The sequence below is a fragment of the Chelonia mydas genome, chromosome 7 (assembly GCF_015237465.2).
Source record: "Chelonia mydas isolate rCheMyd1 chromosome 7, rCheMyd1.pri.v2, whole genome shotgun sequence".
Taxonomy (NCBI): domain Eukaryota; kingdom Metazoa; phylum Chordata; order Testudines; family Cheloniidae; genus Chelonia; species Chelonia mydas.
In genome coordinates, this window is record NC_057853.1 from 16,656,252 (window position 1) to 16,669,713 (window position 13,462).

Consider the following 13,462-nt stretch of genomic DNA (forward strand, 5'->3'; position numbering starts at 1 on the left):
GAAAATAGGCATGCATTTCTGGAAATCTAGGTCTATATCTGGAACAGAATCCAAACATTCACACATTTCAGCTGAGTGAATAGGAAGGAGGTGATGTTATTTCATTGTAGTGCCCTTCCCAATGGCCTACACAAACCATGACATGAAAAGTTTCTACATGCAGATGGGTAGCATTTGTTTCCCTCAAGCATGCTCTTCATCAAAGGATGGAAGCCAGCCAAATCCAGCCAAGATAAAAGATTTTTTTCTTTGCTCCTTTTCTTTCTGGTAGGAGGAAAACTGTCTTGAATAGGACTATTTTTATTAGCAAGGAAAGATGTAAATTCCTCCCACAATTTGAATGATAAATGTGTTTCAAGAAAGAGACAATCTTACTGAAGCAGAGTCCTCTTTATACTGAACCGGTCAGCTGGATAGATCTATGCCACATTCTTAATTTAAAAAAAATGAACACATGGAAGTACCTCCCCTGCCCCCTGTGTATTACTCTGTGCAGTCCTGCTCGCTACCTGGTTAATCATGTGTGAATGTGTTTGTGCGTTCACGTCTGGGAAGCAGTGTGGAGCGGGTATTGTTTCTGTGTTCCTTGTAGAACCAGTGACATTGCTTTGCCCCATCAAGGATTGTCTCTTTTTTTTTTCCTGCCAGATGAGCTGTTGAAATAAGACCAAGAGGTGATGTAAAGCAACAATAACAAGTGCTAAAGAACTTGTACCAGGTGTTTCTAGAACAAAGTGCTATAGTAACATCTGGTGCCCTTCTGAGTTCAACAGAACAATTGTCTCCCCATTTTAAGTATCTGAATCAAGGTAGGGATGTCAGAGAAATGCTTCTGAATTATAAACAATGAACCTCTGATACAGTGGATTCAGCTCCATCTTTGTGCTACAAGTGTAGACACCCTGTCTCTTTTAAAACATACACACCATCACAAGCATCTACACAAGAACCACTGCTTTGCTAAAGAATAGTGGTTTAAGCATGGCATAAGCTTTTGTGTTAGATAGCCAGAGTTTCGCAACACTCAGAGGAGAAATGATGTGCTGAAAATCACCCAACAGGCCAGTGACAGATCCAGGATGAGAATTCCAATCCCCTGAGTCCAAGTCTGCTACTCTGTTGTCTAGGCCACATTGCCTCCACAAATTGTAAACCTCTTTGGTATGGATATGATTAAGAAAGATACTTTCAGGCACTCACATTGGAGGAAATGGCAGGGTGCTGTTAACATACACACTCACTTTGTAGTTGTTCCCCTCACAAAATACTTTACTATGTTGGGAGTTGGCCCATTTGAGAAATAGGCTGCTGGATGAAGTGGGTTCAGTTTGTACTTGTCATTGGACAATCTGACGCTTTGTTTTCTTCCAGATTGTATCACTACATGAGAATGGCCACACTGGGTCAAACCAATGGTCTGTCTAGCCCAGTATCCTTTCTTCCAACAGTGGCTAGTGCCAAAAGCTTTGGAGGGAATGCACAGAACAGGGAAATTGAGTGATCCATCCCCCGTTGTCCAGTCCCAGCTTTTGGCAGTCAGAGGTTTAGGGACACCCAGAGCATGGGGTTGCATCCTGACCTTCTTGGATAACAACCCATTGATGAACCTGTCCTCCATGAACTTATCTAATTCTTTTTTTGATCCCAGTTATACTTGTGGCCTTCACAACACCACATGACAATGTGTTCCTTAGGTTGAATGTGTGTTGTGTGAAGTACTTATGCTTTTGGCCTTCACAACATCTCCTGACAACAAGTTCCACTGGTTGACTGGGCATTGTGTGAAGAAGCATTCCTTTTGTTTGTTTTAAACCTTCTGCCTATTAATTTAATTGGGTGACCCCTGGTTCTTGTGTTATGTGAAGGAGTAAATATTCACTTTCTCTACACCATTCATGATTGTATCAGCCTCTATCATATCCTGCCTTAGTTGTATCTTTTCTAAGGCCCAATCTTCTTAACCTCTCCTCATATGGAATCTGTTCCATACCCCTAATAATTTTTGTTGTCCTTGCCTGTACTTTTCCCAATTCTAATATCTTTTTTTGAGATATGGCGACCAGAACTGCATGCATTATTCAAGGTGTGAGCATACCATACATTTATATAGTGGCATTATGATATTTTCTGTTAGTATCTATCTCTTTCCTAGTGGTTCCTGACATTCTGTTAGCTTTTTGACTGCCACTGCACATTGAGCAGATGTTTTCAGAGAATTACCCTCAAAGTTCTTTGAGTGGTAACACTTAATTTAAAGCCCATCATTTTTTATGTATAGTTGCGATTATGTTTTCTAAAGTGTCTTACTTTGCATTTATCAATATTGAGTTTTATCTGCTCAGTTACCCAGTTTTGTGAGACCCCTTTGTAACTCTTCACAATCAGCTTTGAACTTAACTATCTTTAGTAATTTGTCGGCAAATTTTGCCACCTCACTGTTTAGCTCCTTTTCCAGAACATTTATGAAAATATTGAACAGTTTATTGAACTATTTATTCCTACCCTTTGTTTCCTATCTTTTAACCAGTTATTGATCCACAAAAGGACCTTCCCTCTTATCCCATGACTGCTTAGTTTACTTAAGAATCTTTGGTGAGGGACCTTGTCAAAGGCTTTCTAAAAGTCCAGGTACACTATATCAACTAGATCACCCTTGTCCGTGTGCTTGTTGACCCCCTCAGAGAATTCTAATACATTGGTGAGGCATGATTTCCCTTCACAGAAGCCATGTTGACTCTTCTCCAACATATCTTGTTTGTTTGTTTCAACTCTAATTGCAGATGTGTCTTTCCGATCAATTAGCTTGCCATCAGCAGCAGAGTGGGGCCTGAAAGAAATAATACTCAACAGTTAAAAATGCAGTGGAAGCTTCCACCCCTTCGAAACATATAAAGAAACAATCTAGCCCTGCAGGCCTTACGCAAGCAAAACTCCCCTTGACTTTGATGGGTGTTTGGCCTGAATGAGGGGCCCCAAGGGACGGGCAAATAAAAGAAATAATGACATTTCTTTGTAACAGTGAAATGAAAAGCTTTTTCTCTGGCCAAGACACAGTTTTTGTATTTCTCCAGTAACAGCTGAGAAGCTCTCTCTAACATCTAACCCCCTTGCATTGCTTAAGCTGCTTTTGACTTTAGCAGTGTCGTTAACTGAAAGAAGAGAAGCAAAACCTTGAGTTTTGGTTATGTCAGCTACGTGAAGGAAGAACAGATTTAAAAAATATTTTGTTTTTTTTTTAAAAAAGACTGTCCATTTGTAAATTATGAGGATCCTTGAGTACTGTTTAGGTTCTCAACCAATTTGATTATTTAAATAGCATTTCAGTTCACCTCTTTAAAAAAAGCCTCAGAAGCACATGTTTTTAGGTGAACTATTTTGAAAATATTGCATCTTACCTGGGTAGGATCCTATCTGCAATTAATAAAAAATATTCTAAGTGTGGCATAAAAAGAGCTACCAGTTTTGTAAATAACGCAAGTGCAAGCAGTAATCAAATATGATTTGACAAATGGAAATTACTGTGGTAGCAGAACTCTCTTTCAGATGGAGGATTTCAAAACCAAAATTAGATTCAAGGCAGTTGAGAGAATAAATAATAATAATAATAAACCTCAACATAATTTACCATCTCTTGGAAAACAAGCTGATAACCTTAGAAATAAGACCTAAAGTATAGACAATATGTAGTATATAAACAAATGTTTTGTTGTTGTTTGGATTTCTTTAAGAAGTTATAAACCAATAAGTTATTTTAAAGACAAACATATCTCAGATATGGTCTTTTCTTTGTGGGGAAAGTGTCTCTAGCTACAATCAGATCTGTAATCTCACTATGACAGCCTTCTATGTCAGGTGGCTTATTTGAGAGGCAGATTTTCATTATTAATTTTTTAGCCAGAAGCAAAAGAACACTAACAAATCTTTGAGGCCAATGATATCGAGCTACCCAGTCAACAAATAAAGGACTTTCCATAGTTTTGCCTGATCATCTGTTTATCTCTCTTTGCACATAGTATATGCACAAAATGAGATACCTTTAGGCTGTCCCAAATATCAGGCCATGCTATTGAATACTTTTGAGAATATGGAAATTCACCCATTATAAGCTTATAATAGAAGAAAAGTATGATAATGTATTAAGGATTCAGTTGTATGGTTCCTTGATATTTTAGCACACAGAAAATTAGTACAAATCCCTCAACTACTGCAGATTAGGTTAGAATAGAAATATGAGATCTATGAAACTCTGTATGGTAGTTAGAATGGGGAAGATGGGAATCAGAATGCGTAAATTCGGTCGCACTACTTTCTTGTTGTGCAACCTTAAATAAGTTAGTTTAAGATCTCTCCTTCTCAGTCTGCCTACCTATGAAAGGGTTATAATACAACCAAACGGGTGTATAACTATGTGAAGCTTAAGACAGACAACATCTCCTCTATTTTTTATCATGTTGGAGGACTGGACGAAAAGAAATCTGATGAGGTTCAACAAGGACAAGTGCAGAGTCCTGCATTTAGGAAAGAAGAATCCCATGCACTGCTACAGGCTGGGGACCAACTGGCTGAGCGGCAGTTCTGCAGAGAAGGACCTGGGGATTACAGTGGATGATAAGCTGGAAATGAGTCAGCAGTGTGCCCTCATTGCCAAGAAGGCCAACGGCATATTGGGCTGTATTAGTAGGAGCATTGCCAGCAGATCGAGGGAAGTGATTATTCCCCTCTATTAGGCACTGGTGAGGCCACACATGGAGTATTGAGTCCAGTTTTTGTCCCCCGCACTACAGAAGGGATGTGGACAAATTGAAGAAAGTCCAGCAGAGGGCAACAGAAATGATTAGGGGGTTCGGGCACATGACTTACAAGGAGAGGCTGAGGGAACTGGGGTTATTTAGTCTGCAGAAGAGAAGAGTGAGGGGGGATTTGATAGCAGCCTTCAACTACCTGCAGCGGGATTCCAAAGAGGATGGATCTCAGCTGTTCTCAGTGGTGCCAGATGACAGAACAAGGAGTAATGGTCTCAATTTGCAGTGAGAGAGGTCTAGGTTGGATATTAGGAAACACTATTTCACTAGGAGGGCGGTGAAGCACTGGAATGGGTTACGTAGGGAGGTGGTAGAATCTCCATCCTTGGAGGTTTTTAAGGCCCAGCTTGACAAAGCCTTGGCTGGGTGATTTAGTTAGTGTTGGTCCTGCTTTAAGCAGGGGATTGGACTAGATGACCTCCTGAGGTCTCTTCCAACCCTAAGATTCTATGATTCTATGTTTTTCATTGCTCTTTTAGGGTCTTTTTTTTAAGGGGTCTTGTCTTTTATGTGATTTGTAGAGTTAAAAATCCTATCCCATTTCAACTTCTTATCATAGGTGCTGGAACTAGGGATGCGGGGGGTGCTACCAAACCTCCTGGCTTGAAGCGGTTTCTGTCATATACAGGGTTTACAGTTTGGTTGAATGGCTCTCAGCACCCCCACAATACAAATTGTTCCAGCACTTATATTTCCCTCTTGCTTCCTTTTCCTTCTGCAACAATTCATTCTGACCTCTCAGCGTGTAACTTAGACACTCACTGCTTTACTACAATTTATGTAATTTACACCACCACTTACATCACCTGGCTATTTGGCCCAAGGAGTGTAAGTGACTTGCCTTGGTTGATCTGATGAATCAGTAGCAGAATTGGGATTATAACTCTGTAGTTCCTGGCACCTGGTGCCCAGCTTTTCAGTGAGACCACATTGTCTTTATCATTATAATTAAATAATTATATTTATTCATTTAAACTACTGGAGTCAATATCCTTTTGGCTTCTATAAATTATGCACCTTTAACTCAGCAGAGTTGTGTATAAATTGTGTATATTGAAGGTTAATGAAGTTTCTAATACAGTGCCAGACCTTTGGAATATCTATTATTGTGGGATTATTTTTCTAACATTCTCAGCAGTGTCCCTTGGTAGCATAGCAAGAAGATTAAACATTTGGAGCAGCGTGTGATTTTTTTTATTTTTTTAAATATATGAAATGAAGTTGAGCCAGGACCAATTTTGAATTAAATCAGTCAAGTATGACCTAATCCTTCATTTAAGACTTGCAAACCGTTGCTTTCCTATATATATTAATAGTCACAGAAAGCTAACTCATTGTCTTTAAGGTCAGAAGGGACCGTCATGATCATCTAGTCTGACCTCCTGCACATTGCAGGCCACAGAACCTCACTTACCCATTCCTGTAATAGACCCCTAACCTCGTGTCTGGCTGAGTTATTGAAGTCCTTAAATCATGATTTAAAGACTTAAAGTTATAGATAATCGACAATTTACACTAGTTTAAACCTGCAAGTGACCCTCCCTCATGCTGCAGAGGAAGGCAAAAAAAAAAAAAAAAAAAACAGCAACCCAAAGTCTCTGCGAATCTAACCCAGGGGGAAATTCCTTTTTGACCCCAAATCTGGTGATCAGTTAGATCCTATGCATGTAGGCAAGATCCCTCAGCCAGACACTTTGGAAAGAATTCTCTTTAGTAACTCAGAGCCCGCTCCCATCTCGTGGTCCGTGGTAGAACTCGTGGTCCTTTGTGGCACTAAGATCAGAATGTGGTCCAATAAATTCACATTAGGTCTGTTAGGACCTATAAAGTGGTCATTTCTGGTTCTGCTTTGGCATATTTTGAAGATGTTTACAGTTTGCATCTTGTCTAGTACTTGAAACCTTTGTTCACCAGCCCAGAGACATGGTAGAGTGCAAGGCTAGAGAGTGCGAGTAAGGAAATCAAATGGGAATTTCCATTCATTTAAGAAGATTTTTTTTAATGATTTTAGTGCCCAGAAGCATGCATGATGCCTCACATAAATAGAAGAAAATGTGTCTCTTAAATGAACTGTTAGTTAGCTATTATCCATTCTTTTATCACTGATAAATGTTTCTCATGGACTCTTTCAAACTCTGGTTCTTACGGGGTTGATAGAATTGAAGAGAGTGCCACATTTCCACTCTCACTTTTTCCTTATGAAGTACATGTTTTCCATCATATTCAAAATGTTGTCATTGTTGCCAGAATTTCCCATGAAGTGGATGCATCTGGTGTTCTAACTTTAGTAAGAAACGAAATCAAGCCCCAAGTTGTAGATGCATGTCATATCGTTGTTATATGGTATTGCTGCATTCCATTAAACCATTACATGTTCCTATTAATTTTCATAACAATGGCTTCCTATACCTTCTGAAGGTGCTGTGCTCCTAATATCTCTCTATAATATCTCTCATTTTCCCCCACATGTTGTATGTTGTAATCAGACCGCTAATAATAAAAATAGTAAATTACAGTAGTAATTGCAATCATGCAGGCAGAATTTTATGTGAAAATGCTGACACCTGCAATTCCCACTAAAACACATGAAGCCATCTGTGTTTTTATTGCTTGCTTGATTTTTTTGGCTAAGTAACAACTCAGTTCAATTCCCTAGCAATACCTGACACTAACATACAAATAACCCCCCTCTTTGTATTTCACATTTCTCATTTCACAGATTGAAGACATGCAATGGGGTAAAGGAATACGTGAGATCCCATCCTCTGTCTGCAGTCTGCCTTGTAAACCAGGTGAAAGGAAGAAGATGGTTAAAGGGATGCCATGCTGTTGGCACTGTGAGCTCTGTGATGGGTACCAATACCAAGCTGATGAGGTGACATGTTTGCTCTGCTCATATAATGAGCGACCTAATGAGAACCGCACTGGATGCCGCCCTATACCCATTGTGAAATTGGAATGGCACTCTCCATGGGCCGTCATACCAGTCTTCTTGGCTATGCTTGGAATTATTGCCACCATTTTTGTAATGGCGACCTTCATTAGATATAATGACACTCCCATCGTCCGGGCTTCTGGAAGGGAACTCAGCTATGTCCTGTTGACTGGAATATTTCTTTGTTATATAATTACTTTCCTGATGATTGCCAAACCAGATGTTGCAGTGTGCTCCTTCCGACGTATCTTCTTGGGCTTGGGGATGTGCATCAGTTATGCAGCCCTTTTAACTAAAACAAACCGCATCTACCGCATATTTGAACAGGGCAAAAAGTCAGTGACAGCACCTCGGCTTATAAGCCCAACATCACAGCTGGCGATTACTTCAAGTTTAATATCAATTCAGCTTCTAGGGGTTTTCATTTGGTTTGCAGTTGACCCACCCAACATCATCATAGATTATGATGAGCAGAAGACTATGGACCCTGACCAAGCCAGAGGAGTTCTCAAATGTGACATTACGGATCTACAAATCATTTGCTCCTTGGGGTATAGCATTCTCCTAATGGTTACATGTACTGTGTATGCCATCAAGACTCGGGGTGTCCCAGAGAATTTTAATGAAGCTAAACCCATTGGATTCACTATGTACACTACCTGTATAGTATGGCTTGCCTTCATTCCAATATTTTTTGGTACTGCACAGTCAGCTGAAAAGGTAGGTGAAAATGAACTGTTAGACTGATATATCAGGAGTCATTGCAGCTATAAATTATGGTCCGAATAGACCAAAAAAGAGCTAGCTATATAAAATAAATTACTGTTACATGTAGCAGAATATAACCTTACTTTTCTTCCAATTACTTGGTGGGCCATTCATTTGATAAATTGGCAGATGAGCAATAGGAATCAGTTGAACTATTAGTTTCATTGTTGTGTCTGTTTCAGCTGTACCTTTCCAGTATGGTGAATGGGGGTAGCTGTCATGCTACCTGAAATGATGGCTCTTAAGTAAGTTATTTTGAGTATGAGAGAGAAACTTAGCATCTGTGAACAAAAAATAAACATGGCAATTATTGTACATGTTTGCACTTCTGGAGTTCAGCACTAAGGAGAGTGAACAGTTGTCCTGCTGAGTCTTCTGCTTCACAAAGAATACAATTCTAAATCATCCAGAGCAACATACAGTCCTGGCATAAGCCAATTCCATTAAAATTAGTGGAGCTAATACCCAGGACTGAATCTGACACATTTAAGTTCTGCAGAATAGGCATCAAAACCTGGGATCTAATCCGTGTGCTTGATCCAAAGCCCATTAAACTGAATTAAAAGACTCCTGTTGACTTCACTAGGCTTTAGATAAAACCCAATCTCCTTTTGTTGTTGTTCTAAAACCTACAAGCAATTGACTTGTGCTCCAGTCCACTACATGTTTTCTCCCACACAAAGATAGGAAACAAGTCAGCTGAGGAAAAGGTACCATTACATTAAAAATAAAGATACTTTTGCAAACAAGAGCAAGTTGGACAACCTCGAACTATGCTACTCTCAGTAATCAATTCTAAGGTGCAATTTATGAATTAAACAGACTGTGGAAACTGGCATAGCTCTGTTGAAATCAGTGGGCCTACACTAATTTGCTCCACCTGAGAGTTTGGCCTAGTGTTTGCAATTGTTGCTGTAACTCTTCAACCCAAACATGAAAGCCCAGATCTGCAAAGGTATTTAGGCACCTAACTCTTATTGAAATCAACGGGAGTTAGGCACCTAAACATCTTTGAGAATCTAGGCGTAAGTGCTTTCTTTTTCCCTAATCAAACCAACAAACAAAAATGAATTCTTCTCTTCCCATTTTATTTACACAGCAGAGCAATGCACAGCAAGAAGGGAGGTGTTGATCGATACAGAGACAGCATGTCCAAAAATGATATATTTTCCAAAATTATGTGTGTACAGGGAGTCCTTTCAAATTCAGTCATTAGCTGTGTCTTCAGGTTATCTATTTCCCCTTATTAAATTCCTTAAGCTGTGTTTTCCTCATCCATGAGCACTGTGAAAAAGCCAGAAAACTTTTGTTCACCACTACAATGAGCAGGACTAAGTGAAGTTTTGAGTTTTAGATTACTTTAATTGTGGTTAGGAATGTGATTGCAGCTTTGGAAATGTATTGCATAACTGCATCCATTTGTGAGTATGAAAAGGGGTTTCTATAGTGTGAGCTTTGCAAAATTTCTCCTGCTGGATGCCTTCCTATTGCATTTGTAGAATCCCAGCCTCCCACTTCTTCTTGTCCTCCTGAGTCCTCTGCTTCGCACTCCCCCTCCATCCTCTTAAAGGAGCAGCAGCACAGAGGCCAGTTTTATCCTCACTGCCTCCCAATATCTGTGAAAAGTGGCTCAAGGACTGCTTTGCTCTGTCTTCTCTGTCCCATCTTCTTAAAAAAAAAGTAGCAGATACAACTGCTTTTCTCCTTGCCTCATAAAGAGCTAACAGTGTCTAGGCTGCTCTACTCCCAACTTCCCCTTCCATTAAAGGAGAACTGGGACTTGGTCCATTCTGCTCCTTTCCTCCCCATAGACCCCAGAATCACAGACTCTGACCCAGCTCAGCCTACTCGTACAGGCAAAATGTCTTCTCCTCTTAGGTGAGTGGGCAAGTGGGTAGTTCAGGTCCCCATTAAAATGATTTATTTTACACCTGCAGTACAACGTGCTACAACGAAAAATTTGCATCACTAAAATCTGATACAGAAAGTCACATGATCTGTTAAAGTATGGCTAAAAATATCAATAACACAATACATTTTTGTGTGGGCGTCAGTATGGACATTAAGTTTGGCAGGCTGATACTTCAGTTACTTGAAGTTTTCACTGGCAAGGTAACAACAAAAAAATGATTCTTTAGAATTCAGAAGTTTTTTGTCTTACTAAGATTTGCAATTTAAGGCTAGTCTCAGAGTTGGGTTACACTAATAGGATGCAGAGTCCCCAGCAGCAAAAGTCTTCAGTGGGAAGATTGCAACAGCTCAGCTTGACCACTGTCTCCCCTCTGCAATGGACCCCATGACAGCCATCATAGCACAAAGGGGAGTAGTGCTAGCTGAGAAAGGGGATGTTATCTCAGCAGGAAGGGGATGCACATTTTTAGTGTATCCCTGGTGCAGTTTCCACCAGTGAGGCATTTGTAGGAGAAACAAGAAGTAAGTACTACAAACAATTTTAAACAATGTTGGGTCCATTTCTTTATCGTTCATAACTTTGTTCTTAATCAGCAATTGCAATGTTCAGAATAGCAATGCTCAAATATTGTCTGAGCTGTGATGAACGGAGTCTATAGTTGACATGTGAAGGGATGGCTAAATGTGTTGTTTAAACTGTTGGTTGAAAAGACTTAAGCAAACTGATATAAAAACTAGCTGATCTCAAATAGTATTGTCAAAAGTTTGAAGTCATGGGGTTTAAAGCTAATGAGAATTGCAAAGCTAAAAACACGTCATTCTTTGAATCCATACACTGCAGACAACAGACATTTATTAGCTTAATCTTACTTCTAAGAGAGAAGATGGTGCTAGTAAAACAATAGGCGTCTACTTCTTGAGCTAAAGGAGATCTTCCTAGCTATCCAGTAGTTGGCCCCTTATCCTCTATCTGAGCCTAGAGGGCAATATGATCACAAAACCAGAATATTACAGTTTGCCTGTTATCTCAACAGATTGTATCCAATGGCTCTTTGTTCTTGTTCTGCCCAGCTTCTACAGATATTCATGAATACTGGGCTGTTAGAGGCACAGAAACAAGACTTGCCACCAAACTTTTTTCTTTACTTACAAAATCCGCGATCTGTGCAGAAATCAGTCTGGTAGCTATTTGTCTGAAACAGGTCTTCATATGAACACTAATGATTTCCTGTCTTGAACATACTGTGTGGAAGATCAGCCATGCAGTTCTCTTAACTTTAATAAAAGGAGTTGGGTCAGGACAAAATTCCCTGCAACATTTTATTCTTACCGGGAAGTGATGTTCTGTGTAGTGTTGTGACTTTCATTGTGTGGGCTTATTCTTTTACTAACAAGCACAAACATATCATCAATTGGGAGTGTGTGATCTGCTCTCTTTCTGACAAAGATATGCCACTAAAGCAGAGAAAAATTGTATCATAAGTAATGCTGTAGTAAAACAATGACTGAGAAAGATGATCTCAAGAGCTGTGTTTTAACAGACTGGAAGGGGGAAGTGTGGGGTTTAAGGAAGGCCAGAGAGGGAGGAGGCTGTACTGAAAATTTTATTTAAAAACCTATCTGGAGACCATCCCTGGTATGTGAGCTATTACATTAACTTGGTTAATTTACATGTCGTTCAGACTGCCATTTACACAGTTGACCATTTTTTTTGCTTGCTATTTAATATCTGATCTGCTACATGTGTTTTGTGAATTATTATAGTTTGATTTGTTATGGGGCTTGTTATGTTTTTGGTGAAGCTGGTATATGCTTATATTTAACAGGCTCAACAGGTTTTTGAGGCTGTTTAGTTCTTGACTGAGGTATCCACATACTGACTTCTTTACATATAATTTATAAACATAATTGATTTATATTATATTTTATCTATTACAGTATATGCTAATCTCTTGTTGATTTGGGTGGAATTAGAGTAACTCTCTCAATGAAACCAGTATCCATTCATACATCATCTTAGTAGAAAAACATCCTTTTTTTGAAGATATATTTCGTACAATGTCCCTAAACGTGGCACTGGCTAGTTCCTTCTGAGAATAATGTGTCACTTGTTGTTGAACTTTAAGCAGCTTCTAATGATCAAAGCTGTCCTTACCTGAAGTGCTTGTGGATTTTTAGGGTTCAAGATAATTGACAATGTTCATACATCATCTGCTGCCCAACTAAGCATGATGGTGTAGCACAGCTTGTTAACGTGTACCTTTGGAGAGAGGCTGTACAAAAGAAACATTAGTTTTAACTCTCCTGGTATAATTGGTTTTGACAACAAAACTATTTTAAATTCTCAGTGGATGTGTGGGACTTATCAGTTCTAAGCTAATTATAGAAGTTATAGGTTTATGTTAGAGGCAGTACAAATGGCACTTGAAAAGAACACAGACTGATCTGTAAGGTCAAGTAAAGTACAACTAAATCAATAAGCCAAATTGAGCCAAAACTTTAAACTACAAAAGTAAAAAGATAAGGAGAGAAGTAATACAAGTCGTTTCTATAATAATGTATTCCTCTGAAAAACTTGATTTGTAGGTGACTGCTGTACAGAACATCAAATGCAATTATTCCCTGACACTTTGCTGTTTATTTACTAATCAATTTTAACTTTGAATGATATTTTCTCTCTTATAATGTGACTGGAAAGTCTACATTTGTGTGTCAGGTAGTGGAGAAAGCAATTTTAAATTCAGGATGACTTAATTAAGATTTCATATGCATAAGATAAATGGTACAGTATCAGATGTAAGTATCCTCATATTCTTGGATGTAAACATATTGTTTGGAGTCAGAAATTCCCAGCACCTCAAATTGTATGATATTTTCAGATGAAGATTTTATGCTTTTCTTTAAATTATCCAGTGCTACTTGAGACAGGACACTGAATTAGATGACCGCTGGTATGATCTAGTATAGGAATTATTGGGCCAGATCCTCAGTTAGTATCAATGGAGCCTTCTATTACCCAAAATTTATGTCACTATTTATACATATC

The 13,462-nt window shown here is 39.0% G+C and overlaps 1 protein-coding gene across 5 annotated transcripts in view; it reads left to right on the plus strand.

Annotated features, from left to right (window-relative positions):
• The window catches only part of GRM7 (glutamate metabotropic receptor 7), a 573,787-nt gene that overhangs the window by 444,062 nt on the left and 116,263 nt on the right, over positions 1 to 13,462 (plus strand). For 4 of the 5 annotated variants that reach the window (XM_043551538.1, XM_007061278.4, XM_043551537.1 and 1 more), the window contains exon 8: positions 7,522 to 8,457. The exons of the other annotated variant lie outside the window; for it this stretch is intronic. In XM_043551538.1, the coding sequence (XP_043407473.1) occupies positions 7,522 to 8,457 (936 nt within the window). The remainder of the gene's footprint in view (positions 1 to 7,521; positions 8,458 to 13,462) is intronic. 5 annotated transcript variants of the gene reach the window in all.